This window comes from Solanum tuberosum, unplaced genomic scaffold, assembly GCF_000226075.1.
Source record: "Solanum tuberosum cultivar DM 1-3 516 R44 unplaced genomic scaffold, SolTub_3.0 scf00347, whole genome shotgun sequence".
In the NCBI taxonomy this organism is placed as follows: domain Eukaryota; kingdom Viridiplantae; phylum Streptophyta; class Magnoliopsida; order Solanales; family Solanaceae; genus Solanum; species Solanum tuberosum.
Window position 1 is genome coordinate 342,234 of NW_006239269.1, and position 19,059 is coordinate 361,292.

The 19,059-nt window shown below is 33.8% G+C and overlaps 2 protein-coding genes across 5 annotated transcripts in view; both read right to left on the minus strand.

Annotated features, from left to right (window-relative positions):
- Window positions 1–10,416: 10,416 nt before the first annotated feature.
- LOC102591852 (ETHYLENE INSENSITIVE 3-like 3 protein) lies at window positions 10,417–13,591 on the minus strand. Of its 3 annotated transcripts, none has more exons than XM_015315210.1 (3): window positions 13,355–13,591; window positions 10,818–12,841; window positions 10,417–10,729 (listed from the first exon to the last, which is right to left on the minus strand). In XM_015315210.1, exons 1-2 carry the CDS (start codon window positions 13,387–13,389, stop codon window positions 10,849–10,851), a joined length of 2,028 nt encoding a protein of 675 aa, XP_015170696.1. In that variant the 5' UTR covers window positions 13,390–13,591; the 3' UTR covers window positions 10,417–10,729; window positions 10,818–10,848. The 3 variants fall into 3 exon arrangements, with proteins under 3 accessions (XP_015170696.1, XP_015170695.1, XP_015170694.1); XM_015315209.1 differs by having other exon boundaries at window positions 13,252–13,591; XM_015315208.1 differs by lacking the exon at window positions 13,355–13,591 and having other exon boundaries at window positions 10,818–13,234.
- A 4,100-nt stretch (window positions 13,592–17,691) lies between these two features.
- The window catches only part of LOC102592185 (DNA topoisomerase 6 subunit B), an 18,390-nt gene continuing 17,022 nt past the window's right edge, over window positions 17,692–19,059 (minus strand). Inside the window, exons 16-19 of one of the 2 annotated variants that reach the window (XM_006361224.2) lie at window positions 18,744–18,882; window positions 18,577–18,671; window positions 18,322–18,496; window positions 17,692–18,064 (exon numbers count right to left, since the gene is read on the minus strand). In XM_006361224.2, coding sequence (XP_006361286.1) covers window positions 17,915–18,064; window positions 18,322–18,496; window positions 18,577–18,671; window positions 18,744–18,882 — 559 coding nt within the window. In that variant the 3' untranslated portion in view covers window positions 17,692–17,914. Of the gene's footprint in view, window positions 18,065–18,321; window positions 18,497–18,576; window positions 18,672–18,743; window positions 18,883–19,059 lie in introns of those variants that run through there. The other variant, XM_006361227.2, reaches the window with a different exon arrangement.

The window sequence follows — 19,059 nt, forward strand, 5'->3', positions numbered from 1 at the left end:
AGGGCATCTATTAAAATAACATAACAATAAATATTTTTTCATATGTTGCCATATGTTGGAAGAAATAAAAAAAAGTCTTGTTACTGATTTGATTTCTTCTAATCTATGACTCATCTGTTGCAACGGATAGGGCATCTATTAAAAATAACATAACAATAAAATATTTTTTTCACAACACTAAAATATTTATTACCAATACTACCTACAACACCAACAAAATCAAAAACACTAAAAACACCACACAAGCTATTTTACCAATTAAACAACATCGATCTCATGTTTTTACCAATATACTAAGAGCACCAACAAAACAAAGACTTGATGCAAAGAGATAGCCATCAAAAAAATTGGGAATACATTTGAAAATAAAATTGATGCAAAGAGGACTCTTCGCAAGATCAAACTTCTTTCTCACATTTGAAATTGCTAACGAATACATAAAGAGAAGACAACTCAAGTTCTTCTTCTTCTTCTTTATAACTTAAAAGGAAAAGAGATCAAACTTCTTTCTCACATTTGAAACTACTAACGAATACATAAAGAGAAGACAACTCAAGTTCTTCTTTTTCTTTATAACTAAAAAGGAAAAGAAAGCTCGATCCTGATTATGATGTTATGCGCACCTTGTAGACATTGCTGCTCAAATTCAATTGGGCAGAATCTCTAACTTACACTATTGAAAAACTCATGGCCCCATGACAAACTCTTCTAATCTTCCTCCAATTGCAACATAACTATGTGTAAGTTAGAACAACGAATCATATATTAGCCAATAGTTCAGTTTGGTTAAAAAAAATTAAGCATTTCAGCTTAGCTCAAGTGTAGAAAACAATCTTAGAAAGACTTTGTCCTGTACTTGTTGCTTTGGTCCAAAAATATTATAGCAGTGGGATCTTATTCCATAGATATAAGAGTTTATAAGTAAAGAAGAATAAATCCCTTCTCTTTGCATGAATTGTCGAAAGTAAAAACCATGTGAACTCTAGAAAATTGACTTTAGCACTGTTCTTGGAGGCAATAAATTATTTATGATGTCTTGATTATGTTTTCTTTTCTTCATTCTTTCCAACAAAATCAAGAATACCAATAACACCAATTGATTCAATACAACAACACAAACAACAACAAGAAGTCAATATATCAACAATTGTTCGAGAAATACAAATAATAAATATGTCTATGAAAAACTCAAAAATCACAATAACTATTTCTATTACACAACAATGTTGGAGAACAACAAAAAAAAAAAAAATCACATTTCGCTTCTTTTTGGATTTTTCGAGATCAACAACAACAACAAATTAAGGTTTTTTCGGATTTGTCTTCTTTTTCAAGCATCAACTTCTAAAATTGCTAACGTATACATAAAGAGAAGACAACTCAAGTTCATCTTTTTCTTTATAACTAAAAAGGCCTCATTTTTTTCAAAAATAAAAAATTTTACCTGTGAAAAGAGAAAATTGATGCTTATAATCGAAGCAATTGCCGAAAGTTGAAAAGTTGAGACCCGAAAGTTGAAAAGTTGCCAAAAGTCGATTGGGAGCGATGGCGGAGCAGATTTGAGGAAGAGGTGTTTGAGTCGGAAGAGAGGAAGAACAATGAAGAAGAGAAGTTGAAGAAAGTGGAGAATCCAAGAAGGTGGAGAGAAATTTGGATTGTTTTGTATTTTAAAATTTGGACTGTGTTTTAAAAAGATAAGAAGTTTTGAAAATGTTAATTCAGTCTCAATTAACTTAATCTAATAATTAAATGTTTTGACTCTTTTTTGGTCAAAATAGTCACCAAAATTTAAATAGAGACTTAACAGATACCTTATGTTCAATTTTCTCCACTCTCTTTAAAGCAAGTGAAAAATTAAATTATAAAACTATACATATGACCTTTTTTTATTGGCTATTATATAACTAATATTTTTAATATTTTTTTTTATAAATTAATCTTTTTAAGAATATGTGAAATTTATAATTTAGAGGTAATATAATGCAATTGTGGGTCTCATTTTTTAAAATGATATTTAATCTTTTTCTTCTCTCTTTATTTTGTAGTCTTCCCCGAATAATTTCTTCTCCATTGAAGCACTCTTATACATTTCTTCTTCCATATTAGTCATTTCTTTCTTCATCTTCATCCATGTGACACCTCAAAAATTGGAACTTGAAATGGAAGAGAAAAAGCTTTAGTTGAGTACATGTGCATGAGTACGGAAGGTTGTATGGTCCGTACAGGGTGTCATGGACCATACAACGAACCGTGGTGAATGGTGAACTTGAAGGTCTTTTTACGAAAGGTTCACGGGCCATGAAGAGGTTCACGACACGTCACCTAACCCATGAAGTTGAATTCCAAAACTCAGGAAGGTTCACAGATACTTGGATGGTCCATGAAGCTTTGTACGGATTGTGAAGTCGTCCTTGAAAGAGACATCATCAGTTTTTAAATTTTGGGTCAACTTCAAATGATCATATCTCTCAGCACATAACGAATTAGGTGGCACATGACCAATCAAATAAAATTTCTTTGAGTCCTCTTTCCAACGTCACCAAGTTTGCCTCATTTCAAGTTCGGAGTAAAAAAGTTATGCCCATTTTAGTGAAGCTCTGTCAGACAGTCAAAGTTTCACGGACGGCTATACGGCAAGTGAAGTTTTTCACGGACCGTGGAGCCTTAAACGGTCCGTGAAACCTCCCTTTTAAGGCACCTCGTCAGTTTTTTAAATTGAGGTCGTTTTGGTCTTTCCCATATATTGGTACTTAAACAACGTCGTTTTAACTCCTATTCTAAGCCTAAACCACGACATTTTACACCTAATTAAGGGCTTTTAATGTAGTAATCAATTCTTTTACATTCATTAACACTTCAAGTCATTAGAGCAAGGTTGCAAGAGGAGAAAAGCTAGTCGTAAATTGCATCATGTCATTCAGAGATCCATTAGAATCACGTTGAGAGCTGTTGAGGTACATTAATTGAGCTGGTGTTAAAATTGAGGGGAAGCATTTGATATATAGTGATGTCGTTTTGTTTGCTCGAGTACAATCGAAGTTGAGGATGTTAATGTGCCGGAGGTTTTCTGTACTTCGATCATTTCAAATTTTGGGGTTACATGAAAAAACGTAGTTCTATATTTGCCATATCTAATTTCTTATTGAGAAAAAATAGAAATAGTAAACATAATAGACATAATGAGGCTCTATAGTTATAATTTCGATAATTGTGCTCAATAGATATAGTTTCGTTTTCTATGGATGCTATGGCTTGTGTATTTCTGCCCGTTTGTATATTTCGCTTGCTAATATACAAACAGGGTAATTTATTATAAATTTTTCATAAATGGTATACAGATAAGCTAGGATAAGCATATACAAAATTCAAGATTTATACAATCAGGAATCAAATTATACAAATTAGGCGAATCATACAAATTAGGCAAATAGCAAAAATTGATGCCGCAAATTATAATTTTCTTAAACCGTAGCTATAGTACCTAATATAGGCTAAATATTTGTTATTCTACACTTTTCCCTTTCCCTTTCTTATACTAATAAATCTCCAACTTCTCTTTCCTAATATCTAAAAGTTCAAACATAAAAAAGTTTCTCAAATTGGTGGTGCACGACTTCGCAAGCATATATATGGTCTAGTGTTGTGATATTAAAGACCTAGGTTGAGATGGCAATGGGGCAGCCTGGATTTAAGGCTATGCGAGGCAGATTTAAGGTTTGTGCTAGGTGGGAGGGATGCGGGCGGGTTAAACTAATTCTTTTAAAAACTAATGTGGGGCGCGCAAGGCAGGTATATGTGATTTTATGCAAGTTCAAACTTAATTTTAACTTTTAACATGTTATAAGAGTGATAGAGTATTATTTATTAAGACAATTTCTTTACAACTATTAAAATATTCAAGGTAGTAAATGAAAATGATTCAATAAAAAGTAAAACAATTTCTTACCTGTCCTCTAAAAAATATTTTTTTAAGCCATTAACTATTAAATTAATACAACTTAATAAAAAAATATATTTATTTTTAGTATCAAACTTAACAAGAAAAAGAAATTATTAAAAATATTATGCAGAGCGGGGCGGGGAGGGGCAGGATGGGTTAAAAATGAAAAAAGTTATAATGCAAACAAAGCGAGACGGATTAAAAAATTTGCGGGTTAAGCTCAACCCACCCCGCATCGCCCCCATTGCCATACCTACATCTACCACGTACCTTAGCATCTTGACACTTGTATAACGCGTCAATTAAGGGAGAGACAAAACAAACCACCTAGGCTTCAAGAATTAGTGCCTTTAACAACATTGAGTACACCCACCTAAATCCTATACAACTAGTGTTGAACATGCATTTTTTTTGTAAAACTGTGTCGAAATGCATCATAGAGCTGGAAGAAAACCATTCTTCAGGTACCATAACATGTTATTTGAACAAATTAAGCATAATATCATTAGTAAAGATCACCACCCAGTGCAAAAGTTGGTAGAGATTAGCAGATGGAGGGACGCGAGAAAGACAGACTGCTCGGAGCTTCTTTAAACAAACCATGAAACATAGTAGCTTTACGCGAGGTCCCCCAACTACAAATACTCACTTGAGAAGTCATAGAACCTTCAGTAGAACTGCATGCAAATCACTTCAGATGCTACTGACTAAATAGCAAATCACACATACCATAGGCTTCCACCACCGGTACCACTAGACTATAAGCCTTGGTAGTACGACCTTAGTTGTGCAAATAAACAACAATAGATAGGCAACCAAAAACTCCTATATCTCACCTCTGACTGATTAATGAGACTCTTCTGTAGGGATAGACCTAAAGGTCTTCTAGTTTGCACAATATCAACAAACATTAGTGACACACAAATATGACTAACTTCAAAATGGAAGAGGTTCCGAGGTTCTAACATTACACCATTCAAGGTACATATTCCGATAGTAACATGTCCAGAAGGGAGCATGACATAATCAGGAGTAAGAAACGAAAAACAAAAACAAAAACTATCATACCCATGCAAATTACTTGAATCGTTTATATTTTTTCCATCAAAGACGATTCGTGATATGTGTACACCTGGATGAAACAATTAACATATGCATTCCGCTTGTAATCTATTAAAACACCAGTGAAACTTTCCCTTCTTAACAGATGACGAAAAAGAAAATTAATGAAAATATCCGAAACTGTGTGTTGGCTATTATTTGTCCTTTTACCTCCACAAGGATAATATCATTTGTGCTGCAAAAAGAAAAGAACAGAAAGAAAAAGTAGGAAAGCAGTATATTGTAACGGAGAAGTTAATCCTGATTCTGTCACTAGATCATGCAAAATGCCAGGCTCCTAGAAACAGGTTCAGACATCCATTGCATCTGTTTTTCAATTCTTTCAGATGCAATAGGTCATTTAAAAAGAGAGAGAGCGGGAGAGAGAGGAAGCACTAAACCTAACCTGCCTGTTAGTTCTTTCGGATACAGGTGCATGTTGTATCCTCCAAAAGTAACACATTTTGGAGGACCTGACACGGGTGCAGAGAGTCCGAGCAACATGTAAACAGGTCCCATGTCTCACTGAAGTTATCTTGCTAGAAATTGACACATTGACCGACTATGTCCACATTCGTCTAAATGGCACATTAATAATGACAAATCTTCTTAGATACAAGTCAAAGAAATACCAAACTGCATAAAGCACGACAAATCCAAAGCAGACAACTCAAGTACATAAACACTCTCGGCACTCAACTAAAAGGATGTTAAATTAAGTGATTCAATTTCATCCAACCTGACAAAGAATGAGCAGATGCTTTGCCTCGGATATATTCTCAATAAGGAGTTAAAGGAAGGTAACAATCTCTAAAGGCCATTATATTCTAACTGATATCTATCCCTCTGCTTCTCCCTCAATCTTAACCTGCTACTTGAGCTGCATGAGGGCACGAGTAAAATACCTCCAAACTTAGGAACTTCCCCCATAATTTATAAACCCCCAAGCAGTAACCAGAAATGATCCTCCTACCTCCCATCTTTTTGTTTTTGTTACCCACAAAAAAGGCTCCTGCAAACTGGTGCTAGGAATCTTTTTTTTTTGAACATTGGTAAAGTTGTATTCTTCAGCATTAAGGACATGCTGGCCACCTTTAAACCTGTTGCTAGGAATCTTGACCATGTCTTATAACTTGCAGAAGCAATTAGACTAGAACACTGACAACAAATGGAAAGATTTCATATTCACCGGTTTGGTTTCTGATGAACTTACTTTATTTTTCTAAGATTTCTCTTTTTATTTTCTTCATTGGGTGTATCCTGCAATCGAGGAGAAGACCAATGTAAACAAGCAAGACGTTCAGGTATTGTATCTCAGAGTTAAAACACAGTGGTTCTCTTAAAGTTTTAACAAATAAGTTCCATGATTCCAGTAAGCACACAGCACAAGCACAGAACCTTCCCAATTTCTCGTCTCTTCTTATCTGTTAACTAACAATACTCCCCGCACAATAGTTTTCTGACCCATCAAACAAGAACCAGTGTAGAATTCCTGACATCTCATATACAAAGATCAGAACAAATAATCGTTCTTGAAAACAACCTCGTGGTAATGATCTTAGAGTGATAGCCTACTTTCTACAAATAGTACAAGGGTCAAAGAGATTATGCAGTCAGGATCTTTGGTTAGTAAAGCTTAATTCAAGCCAAAATTTTAACTAGCTGAATCTTGCCCACAAGGTTACAGTTTACTCTTTTCTCTATATTATTGAACAAATCAAAGAAACACAAGGCGGTAAAGAAAGAGCACAGAGAATAAATAAAGTGGAAAGAAATAAAAATAGAATAAAGAAGGCTCAAGTGCCACTCTTTAACTTCCTCACACTTCCTGCAAATATATATATGAACTTTTGCCTTCGTTGAATTTTCTTTAGACAACCTGTAACGTAAATAGTTACAAGATAAAAGCTCAAAAGATTGGATCATCCTGTTGTCCATCTCAAGACAGAAGTTCCAGCCAGACCAAGCGCTTCCCTCACTCCAGCAATGCTTCAATTCAAGTGCCAAATCATTAAGGCATGCATCTTATCTCCACTCTAAACAACAGTTAACTTTTCTTAATTTTAACTTTTTCCTATTCATTTGTCCATATAGTTATTTTTTATGTTCATAGTTATTATCCTTGAAGGTACATTTCTAGTGTTCCATTTTTTTCTTCATTTGCACACGTCTTCAATAATGTCCTTCACTTTGCTCTTAAGGCCCCAAAAGAGCTCAACGCTCCTTGATCCTTTTCTGCCTCAGGTTCAATCTCTTTGCACATAGAAACGCATTATTGCTGGCTTGACATTGAACTTGTGCCTTTAACACTGGTTGAAACATATTTTTTTCAAAACAACTTCTACTCAACTTGTATTGCTTGACTCAGTCTCAAGCAATGGACTAAATAGCCTGTTTGGCCAAAGCTTCTGCGAAGCCAAAAGTGTTTATTTTAGAAAATTGAGGTGTTTGGCCTGGCTTTTAGAGAAAAAATAAGTGGTTTGAGTAGTAGCAAAAGTTGTTTTTCCAAAAACTAAAAAAAAAAAAATAACTTTTCCCGGCAGCACTTTTAAACTTCAGTCAAGCAAAATTACTGCAATAATATTGGCAAAGGTGCTTTTCAAATTGATTAGCCAAACATAGATGCAACTCTCCAAAGTACTTTCCGAAAAGCACTTCTGACCAAAAGCACTTTTTAAAAATAAGCAAATGGAAGCTTGGCCAAATAGGCTATAAGTCTCAACCCCAACAAAATGGCATCACCATAACGATTTTTTGCTTCGTTGGGTTATATTGTCCTTAAGTTTGTATGGATTCTGAATATTGTATTCCCATATCCCATTTTATGTGACACTATTCTTTTTAATTTGTCCCACAACAAATGACACTTTACTATATTTAAACAATTATTTAAGTTTAAACTTCCATTTTACTCTTAATAAGATTTATAGCCACACAAATCTCCATGGTTTTTTAACCACAAGTTTCAAACAATCAAACACCATCACATAAAATGGACAGAGGGAGTAAGGATTTTAGGATAACTTCCTTGCATGTGATTAAATTCAACCCCATCCTCCTTTAACACCTTCAATCATTATAGTTCAATACCAACAGACCAGTGCACTTGGACCATTGCTTGGGAATGCAAATCATCACAAGCAACTCTCTCTCAATTTGTCATCAACAAGTGCTACATGCGGGTCAAATGATATCATTATATTTCACAAGATATTCTTGTTTAGAAGACAACATAAATTGGGTATATACTATCTTAAAAAACGATACACTTCAGAACTTCTTCGTTATATATCGACAAAGGAATGCATGTGTTGACCAAAATATACAACAAAGAGAATCTTTTTAATACAACTTCTCTTCTTTTTTTATCACTCTGTCCTGTTAGGAGGTGCTTGGCATGGAGGAAAACATTTCCAGAAAATGTTTTCCAATTTTCACATTTTGGGTTGGTCAAAATATTTCTAAAAATATTCTCTAGGAAAGCAAGTTCTTTGTAAATGAGGAAAATGACTTCCTTAACAGAAGTACGGGAAACAAGTTTCATAAGTGAGATTCTATAAGTTCATTGTCTTCTCCCCACCCACCTACACCCCCAACCCCAACCCCTTCAATTATCCCACCCCACCATCCCCCAACCCCCACTCCCCACCGACATCGAGTTTCCCTAGATTACATACAAACGTGCTTGGGATTATAGTTTTTTACTTGCCAAAAATTAGAAAATAAGTATAAAAAATAAATCACTTGTTTTTCAAGAAAACATTTTCCATAGACAACACTTTCCTTCATACAAAACACATTTCCATCAAGCTTTTCTTGCAATTTGCAATGTGTACTCATTAGAATATATCAATATAAAGGTAGCCTCTATGTTCTAGCTCAGGGTCCATCATAAACATAATCAAAGACCTCCTTACTGGATTACACAATTAGTCATTCTCAGCAGAGAACTTTTGTATTTGACATACAAGGATAAAAGAAATAAGGAAAACCTTTTGTAGTTTGTAACTTTTTTCAAAATCGTATCTAGGACTATGGGATTTCCCCGCGCTTGCTGACTTCCTGTTCTTGTCATATTCTCATTTTGACTTTTCACTCTCATGAATGAAAGCAAAAGCACAACAGGTAGAAACAACAATAAAGCATTTTTCTTAGAGGGAACATCAAATGAAATTATTCATACGTTCAACTGTCTCTTTCTAATTTTATTTTTGAGAATGGATATTCGTATGTTCAACTGTTAATATAAATAAGATTATGCCACAATGATGCCTAGCTATTATAACTAAGTATCCTCCCTTCTAGGAGGAGCTTATTCCCTAATCACCTAACCCATTGCAACTGAATGCAAATGAAAGATCCTCGCTGAAGCAACTTATATGTGCTATTCGAAATGACATATGGTCAAGTTATGACTTCGTGACAGGATGAACATCAAAACTTTTAACTTAAAATACGCCATAACAAGTCAATCTCTTTGGCATTACAAGAGAACCTTCACATACTCATGTTCTAGATAATGGTTTGTTCATGGGTAGAAAGTTGGGAGGGGGAGGGGAAGTAGTGCTGATATATTTTTCCCCTCAGAAATTAGTTTAGTTTCATCTCATTACAGATTTACCTCCTACTTTGCACCATCACATTCAATTGCAAGGGTTGAAAAGTTGGTGTTGAGACTCAGATCACATGTAAGGGTTCCCAATTTTAATTGCACTCTTTTATTACTAATAGAAAACATAAACTGTTGTTTCCCCTCCTCTTTAATTCCACTCTTACCTTACCATTTTCCACAACAAACAGCACAAATTTGGTGCAAGCTGCCACTAAGACTACAAGATTTATGATGAAGTTCCGTATCAACCCTCAATAGAGGTGAGACCAGTGTTAAGGCAACAAGCACAAAAAAACTCTAAAGGTTCACTGAATCTTTAATGAAGAAAGGTGCAAATAGACAAAAAATACAAATATGTATGAGCAGTCCAAGACTACTAATTATAAGCACGACAAACAAATATATAGACAAAGAAATTGAAAAATTATGATAAGTGAAATACCAATTGTTTAGTGTCACCTTTTCAGGATTATGTTCATGGGCAAGGAAAAATAAGTGATAAAGCCTTGATGACGACATTGAAGAGCCCGCTAAGCAAGCAAAGCACCCAACATGTTTTGCACCCTGCTTCAGGGCTCAAGCATGCCTTTGACAGCACTGGGCAAGACAAAAATCAAACTGGGTAGTGCTATACAAATCATTTAACAAATTTGTGAAGCCTAGTTGGCATGTTAATAAGGCTACTGATGAGGTTTCCACATTATAGAGAAAGAGAATATCGAGATGAGCTACTGGAACATGTACTAATGCCTTTCCTCAAGAATAGAACAAATACAAAAACCCATTATCATTTAGCACTTGGAAAAATATCATTTAGTATGACGAGAAGTTAGTTATGATTAAAGAAAATGATGAGGAACTCTAGCTTTCCTGCCTTTGTCAATCAAAAACTATCTCACTTATGTGAAGCACAAGGCTGAAATATGTAAAAGTCATGCTAAGAAAAGAAAACAAAAAGATTTTCTGCCACTAAATTTACATTTTGACAGCAAGTACCATAACTTATGGTCCAGGATCTCATTTTATGAGAGAGGACTCACTCTAGTTCACAATATGTTGGCGCAGCTTTCAGGTACCTGCATAAAAAAGTTAAGATATACAATTAAATCACTATTAAATAACAATGAAAAAGGGAGTGAATAAGGTCGCTTCCCTGCAACTCACATTCTAAAAGTTGTATTTTCCATATAGCTGCCTACGAGGCAAAGAATGTCATCACATCTTCATCAAGGAATAGTTCCAAATCACCAGTATCTAATGGACTTGGGACATCAAGCTCAAAGTTAAACGGACTGCTGAGTCTAGCATAATCTGGAGAGCCACTAGTGATCGGAGATACAAAATGCATCTCAGCTGGTCTGTCGTGATCATTATGAAATGTGTCTTTCCCATAATGGTGGTCCTCTCTGGAAATACCATTTCTATCTCCATGAAGCACTGCTGATCTAACTCCAGAATCCTGTGGCTTAATCTGAGGCTGACCGAATGCCAAGTGAGACTGCTGCTCTTCATGAGCTGATCCAAGTTCAGCTGATGGTGTGTAATATTGATATATGGGGGGTTTATGCAAGTTCAAATATTGAGATCCATGAGTGAAACCCGAATCCTGTAGTTCATGATGTAGGACAGAACTTCGAGATCCATTATGCAACCCATTGTTTGGAGGTCCATAATGAAATATGGAATTTGGAGGTTCATTATTCATCCCAGAAAACTGAGGTCTGCTCTGCAATTGGGTATCATGAAGCTGGTGCTGCACAACGGAATCTTGAGTTCCAAGATGAAACCTTGATTCATATGGGACAACCTCAGAATTTTCCAACATTGGATAAATTGATGGCCCATTGCCAACGAATGCTTCCTCTGTAGAGACTGCATTAGCTGATGGAACCATGGAAAGGTTGGAGTCTTTCAATGGTAAGTCAGATTGACCCTCAGAGTTTCTCTCCACAGACTTCCTCGGTACCATCATATTGTTCTCTGGTTGGCTTTCATTTGCAATGTACCCAGAAAACTGAACATTGGAATTGTTCATATCAGGTAAGGTGTTTCTAGCCACGTCATCAGGTTGCTGCTCACTGGGAGACAGTTGAGTCTGTTGAAAGTTTGACCTAGCACGTTTTCTTCTTCGACGTTTTCCATCTCCCTGCTCCTTACTTTGGTGAGATTGAGGAACATCATTCAGAGGACGAGCATCCAATGGTTCATTTCTCCTCTCATCTCTAGATGAAACAGAGACATTAACATCATCAACATCATAATCACTGTCACTATCAACAGAAGGTTTCTTTTTGTCACCATGACCTCTAATAGGTGCCTCACTTATGCTAGATGACCCATTGTCACTGGTTTGTAGCCGGATAGTGGATTCCTCTCTGCTTAAAACAGCTAACCATATTGAGCTCTCCTTTGCAGTCATCTTATCCTGTAAACACTTTGACTGCCGCACTAATCTCCTGATCTTTGCAATATCAGGTGACATATGCTTTATAACAGCAGTTAGAACACCAACTTTAAACATTTTCTTTAAATCATGTGGCTTCTTATACGGTGGTTTCTGACCCTTAGGCAGACCCATTTTCACCCACCATTCGTCATTCCCTGATGGCCACCAGGGTGGTGAGACACCTTTCTCCAATGGGTACTTCCGCTGAGGTGGATCACAATGTTGCATTAAAGAAGACAAAAGGGACCCCAAGGTTGCATCTTGCAAGTCCTGCAGAACACTTTGTGGGTTCCCATTTTGGTTGCCGATTCCCTCTCCTTTTGCATGACATTCTGCTTCATACTTGGCTATTGCAGCAGGACCATTCTTATCAAATTTCACCTTCTCCTTCCACCAAGCTCTTATGTTATCAGATGAACCACTCACTGGTTTACCCTTCTCAGGTATAATGCCATAAACAAATCCTCGAGCCTTGCAGACCTCCATGAGTTTCAACATGTACTTCAAAATCCCATCCTGAGCTCTTGACATCTTTTTCCGCCGAGCTTGATCAGTGGTTTGCTTGTTCTTCTGCTTCTCTGCAGCTTGTTGTGCAGCAATTTTCTGCCTTTCCTTAAGCCTCTTGAGCTTGACACGATCCTTCCACATTCGCCTCTCCAATTCCTCAGGATCAATCTCTTCATCACTGACATCCTTTTCTGCTATATTGTCACACCTTATGTCATCGACTTCAATGTCCGAGCTGTTTCCCAATCCATCAGCATCAATCAAACAGTACTCCATCCAAAACCAAATGAAAACAAAAATATACACACCTAATGAAAATACACTAATCCCTGACCCCCTTAATTCATTAAAACATCAATCCTCAAAGTATCACAAAATTCAACAACTAACAAAATCCAAATAATCACACTCCAATAACCAAATACTCATTTCTCAATATCCAACATCATTTCTAGAATTCTCAAGCATTAACCCACATCAGAAATTCCATCAATTCATATAATTCAACCAAAAAGACTGTCAATTCACACACCCAACGTCTCAAAGATACCATAAACCAATTACATCAAAACAGAAAATGATCAGGAAAAAATAAACCCATAAAACCCAAATTAAATACAGAGCCAAAAAAATCATCAAACTTACAATTTCTGCCAAATGATGGTAGATTTGCTCATATCCATCCAGATTTTACATTAATTTACTCGGAAAAAATAAATCTTCGGGGCTTTAAAAAATCAAGTCTAACCTGATATCAATTCCAATCTCATCCATCACAGCCATGCGCAAAACAAGAGTTTCCAACAGATTAAACCCAAAAAGTTTAGCAGATTTTCTAACTATATTTTTCTTTAGCTAAAGGGAAAAAGGAACCGACCAGAAAAAGGCAAAAGGGGTTTAGAAATGGATGAACAAAATATAAATGCAGAAACGTATCTGTGAATTGTATAAAGAAGAGAGAGAAGCAAAAAAATGGTTGAAAATCACAAAATCCTAATTACTCTTTACTTGTTACATTTATATAATACTTACTTGGCACAAACAAATAATGAATTCATATTATTATTTTATTATATTATATTATCTTTATTAATTAATATTTAATACTGAATTTTAAAAATTATTTAATAGATAAATAATTATATTTAAAATAATATAAAATATATTTTTTAAATGTCTTTAGAATAACAAATAAAAAATTAAATTTTAAACAATAAACAAAAAAAAATGAATAGCATGTACCTTTGAAGGGACAAATAAAAATAAAAAATATAAAAACAGGCAAAATCACTTATTGCAACTTTAATTGGGAAAGTTCCGGAACGTCATTTCCAAGCTATACTTGATTTCGTAGAGCGTGCTCTGTAGGAAAAGTGAAAATCGATTTTGTATTTAGGGGGATTCGAATTAAGTTTTGGGTTAAAGATGAAAGAATACGTATTACTCCATCACAATTCTTATGGATTATACTTGATTGTTTAGTTCCGAGAGCATTTACCATTTATAAATTTTTTTAAAATGGAAAATATTAAATTTACTTTTTTGTTATATCATCTTGAAAAAAAAATCTTATATATTTCTTAACTTTACGATTTAGAAATGATATAAATTTGAATCCAACAAATAATCTATATTTATCGTTTTCATTAATAGATTAATATTTACTAAATTAAAATTTAATTTTCTTAATTTTTTATTGGAAAATTACCACGTTGCTTTAAAATAATTTCATCCATTATTTTTTACCCTTCCAAACTCGAGCCAACTGGAAAAGAAAAATTCAACCTCTCTTTTATTCCCTTGAGATATTGCAAAATCCGACCCAAACCTGATGACTAAATTAGAAGGAAATTTTACACAAATCGCATAGTATTAAGGGCTAATTTCATCATATCTTTATTATTTTCCAATTTACAAAATTTCTTAAATTTGATGGAATATCGATACATCTCAAAACGTATCGATACATCGCGTTCTGATTTTGGATACATCTCACAATGTCCCGATACATGCGTCTCGATTTGAGATACATCACTCAACATCCCGATATATCACGTAAAATAATATATTTAAGAATAAGATAGAGTAAAGATTTTTATAATTTTTTCATATGATAACTTTTTTTAAAAAAATATAGAGTAATAAAATAAATTATGTAGAGTATTTAAATAACTTTTCCAAATTCGAATGCCCAAAAAAAAATCGAAGTGATTTACCAATAATGTTTGACTATTGTAATATCCGATTCGAAAATGATAGTACCTTTTTCAATACCCAAGGTTGACTCTTCCCCTGAGAATTCATTACATGATCACTAGACACAAGATGCCCTGCATTGAATGAGGGCGGCTCAAGTATATTAGATAAAAATGAATTGGAGGCTTAGAACTTATTATTTTTTTAAAATTTGATTTAAAGTTTATTTTTTTAATTTTTTAAGATGTAGAATTGCTATTATATTTGAAATTATTTTTGAGATGAAAGTTATTTCTTTCTTTTTGATAAGGTTTATTTTTTTTTTCTTTAAATAGGACTCCATCCGTTTCAATATTTGTTGAACTTTGACTTAACTCAAAATTTTAAAAAATAAAGAAGATTTTTGAATTTTATGATCTTAAACTAAAAATATGTATGACATATCAAAATATCATTTAATTTAGGGAAAAGGCTCAAATATGCCATCGAACTTTCAGAAAGGGCTCATTTATGTCATCCGTTAAAAGTTTGGTTCATCTATGCCATTACCGTTTAAGAAAAGGCTCATTCATGCCATTATTTTTTAACAGTGGTTTTGCAAAACCATTTTTTACACGTGGCCAATTATAATTCGGCCACATCATTATTTTTTTTATAAAAAAAAATAATCAAAATTCTGAATAAAAATTGAATTATAATTCGGCCACGTCATTATTTTTTTAATTCAATTTTTGTTCAGAATTTTGATTTTTTTTATGAAAAAATTAATGATGTGGCCGAATTATAATTGGTCACGTGTAAAAAATGATTTTGCAAAAATTGAATTAAAAAAAAAAGATAATGACGTGGCCGAATTATAATTCAATTTTTGTTCAGAATTTCAAATTTTTTTATTAAAAAAATTAATGATGTGGCCGAATTATAATTGACCACGTGTAAAAATGGTTTTGCAAAACCACTAGTTAAAAAATAATGGCATGAATGCCTTTTCTTAAACGGTAATGGCATAGATGAACCAAACTTTTAACGGATGGCATAAATGAGCCTTTTTTGAAAGTTCAATGGCATATTTAAGCCTTTTCCCTTTAATTTATGATCTAAAGCATGTGAAAATGTTAAAACTTTTTAAAAAAAGTATATTTTTAGATTTAATAAATATTGGTATGTTAACGACAACGACAAATATATGTCATTTATTGGATAACGATGGTATCTATGAGTCCTTTTTAATCAAATGATGAATATATCAACTCTTAATCGCAAAATTAAGAAATACATAAGACTTTTTTCCTTATTATCTTTACAAAAATACCTTCAACATTTGTTTCATTTGGATAACGATGGTATCTATGTTTCATTTGTTTCTTCTTCTTTTTTTCTTTTTTTTTTTAATTTGGGATTTGGTCACTTTTGGTCCAAAGCTCTTTATTTGTCTTTTGGTATATAATAAAGGGAAAAGGGTTCAAATGCCCTTAAATAATGTGAAAGGAATAAAAATGTCCTCCGTTTATAGTTTTGCTCAAAAATGTCTTTATCGTCAATACTTAGATTCAAAAATGGCCTTAAACTATGCAAAAGGAACAAAAATGCACTTCATTTGTAGTTTGGTCCAAAAATGTCATTGTTGTAAATACTTTGATCCAAAAATGCGCTTATTGTTATTTAATGGGTCAAAAATGCTCATTTCCAAATAAATATATTATTATTTTCTTTTTGACACATTCTTTTTCTAATTTTTTTTTTTTTAAATTTAGCAAATGTTTATCTTACTTCAATTCAGAAAAAAATAAAGAATGAAAATATTTCTTCTTTTATTATCATTATTTTTTATCGTTATATAAATATAAATTAATGATGGATATACTATGATCTTATATATATGACATATATTATCTGTCGAAAGGGTACATGAAGTTATTCTATTTTAATTGATAAAATGAGATTAAGAAGAAAAAAAATATTTCCTACATTTTTATTTGTTGTAGTGATTTTAGAACATAGAAGAAAGAAAACAAGGATAGTGTTCTTTAATAATATTTTAATTAGGAAGAAAAGGTGTTTAAAAAGAAAAAAATAATATATTTATTCGGAAAAGGGCATTTTTGACCCATTTTTTTTAACTATAGGGGCATTTCTGGACCAAAATATTGACTGCAAGGATATTTTTGAGCCAAAATATTGACGGTAAGGACATTTTTGAGCTAAACTATAAACAGAGGACATTTTTGTTCCTTTTACATAATTTAAGGACATTGTTTATCCTTTTCACTAGGGGTGGCAAATTCAAACCCACCCGTCCAATCCGGCCCAACTCATTTGTTATTAGCCTACCCATTTGTTAGTTCAATCTATTTCAACACAACCCATTTCAATTCATTAAAAATTGAGTTGATATGTAACTCAAATTGATTTTTGAGAAATTTTGTCAAGTATTTTTAAAAAACTTTTTTTAAAATTTATATGTTATATATAGCTATTATAAAGAAAAAAAATAATTTTATTAGGTACTAAAATCTTATAAAATAACAAATAAAGCTATTAAAATTTACTAAAAATTGGGCGGGTTGAATTATGACCCGTTTTGACCCAACCATTTCGGTCCAAATAAATTTGGATTGGATTGAGTCTTGACTTGTTTATTGTCTTGACCCATTTTGACCCGCCCAATTGCCACCCCACATCTCACCACCCCAAACACATTTTTACCCCTTCCTTTCTTCTTCTTCCACCACACTAGCAACTCCTTCTCCATCACCATCAACGTCACCATAAATTAATTATATCAACACAAGAATATATTTATAGTTCCTTTCTGAATCACTTAATATTCTTAAAGGAGCCATTCAAAATATATCTATTTTATTAAAAGAACTATTTAAAGTTCAACCATAATTGATAAACTGAAGATCTGAACTATCAAAGCTTTACTTCAAACAATAAGGTAAACATAGGTGCAATAAGTTGCACTTTCTCTTCCTATCATAATACATTTCTGCCTTGTTGCCCTCTACACCTCTAGAATTTCTATAATTTAATTGATGAAAATCAAAATCAAAATGAAAAATAATATTAGAAACACCAACATTCCCATGACAATCCAGCAAGTGAATAACTAGTGATAGAGTCTGAAGACAAATATGGGGCTCTGGAGGTCTATTAAGTTCTTCTTATCTTCATCCAGTGACTCTATGTATATGTCTTCCCGTGGTTCTTCATTCACTCCGGTCTGTGTGGCATATTCCAAACCCATTTCGTAGTCCACCTGCAACACAAAACAATGAACCATATAGAATTTTGTTCATCCAGATCCTTCTTGACAAAATATAGCAATATTAGCAGGTTCTGGGGAACCATCTCAATTTCCAATTTTACAGCCGCAATCAGGTTCATTGAACCACTTTCTTTGTCAAATTCAAGAGGCAAAAACAACATCTTGTCAAGTTGAAGGCAGAAGTACTTGATCATAATGTCATACATAAGCTTCTCTGCCCTAGAATAAAATCTATACAAGGATCATACCTTTTCGACATGCTGAGCAAGCTTTTCTCTGAATGTATCTTTTGTTAATGAATTAACTGAAACTTGTTTTAGTAGGTCAGCATTGTCATCCCTGAAGCGTCTCTTTTTTGATGCATGCACAATTGTCGTCTGTTTTAGGAGATCATATATAGCAGCAGTAGCACTAGGAATATACCTGCATCCAGCAGAAAAATGGTATTGAATTTGACTGATGAAACATAAATTACTAATATGAACCTTAAATGATCCGCTTACTTGCTCAGATTCCGCTTCCTTTCCTGCTGCTCACGAGCATGAATTCTTTTTACAATTTTTGATTTGAGCTGATTGCAGCATTGCTGAATAGCTGTCTGGAACATTGATTCTGTTAGTGTACTGAAAAATTGCTCAATAATTTGTTAACGGCAGACAATAGAAATTACCTTGACAGCAGAAGCTATCTCACTTATGTCATCTCCAATATACTCCTTGCCAGTCCCTTTAAAGGGGATTTTGGTGCTAACAATGCTCACAAAGACACCAATCTTGTCTTGTGTTTGGTTGATCTTGTAACTGTTCCAACTAAAAGTGACATCTTATTACTGTCTGCAGTTCAATTTGCAGCAATATTCCCACCCTCGCCCAAAAAGGGAAAACCCAACAAAAAAAGAGGAAAGCAAAAAGAGTATGAGACATAAGAGGAGCCTCAAAGGAAAAACTATCCCCCCCCCCCCCCCCCCCCCACCACCGACAAGAAGA

Bases quoted from the DNA above. Each gene is read 5' to 3' on its own strand.
- LOC102591852 (XM_015315208.1), bottom strand. From the start codon at position 12,882: ATGGAGTACTGTTTGATTGATGCTGATGGATTGGGAAACAGCTCGGAC.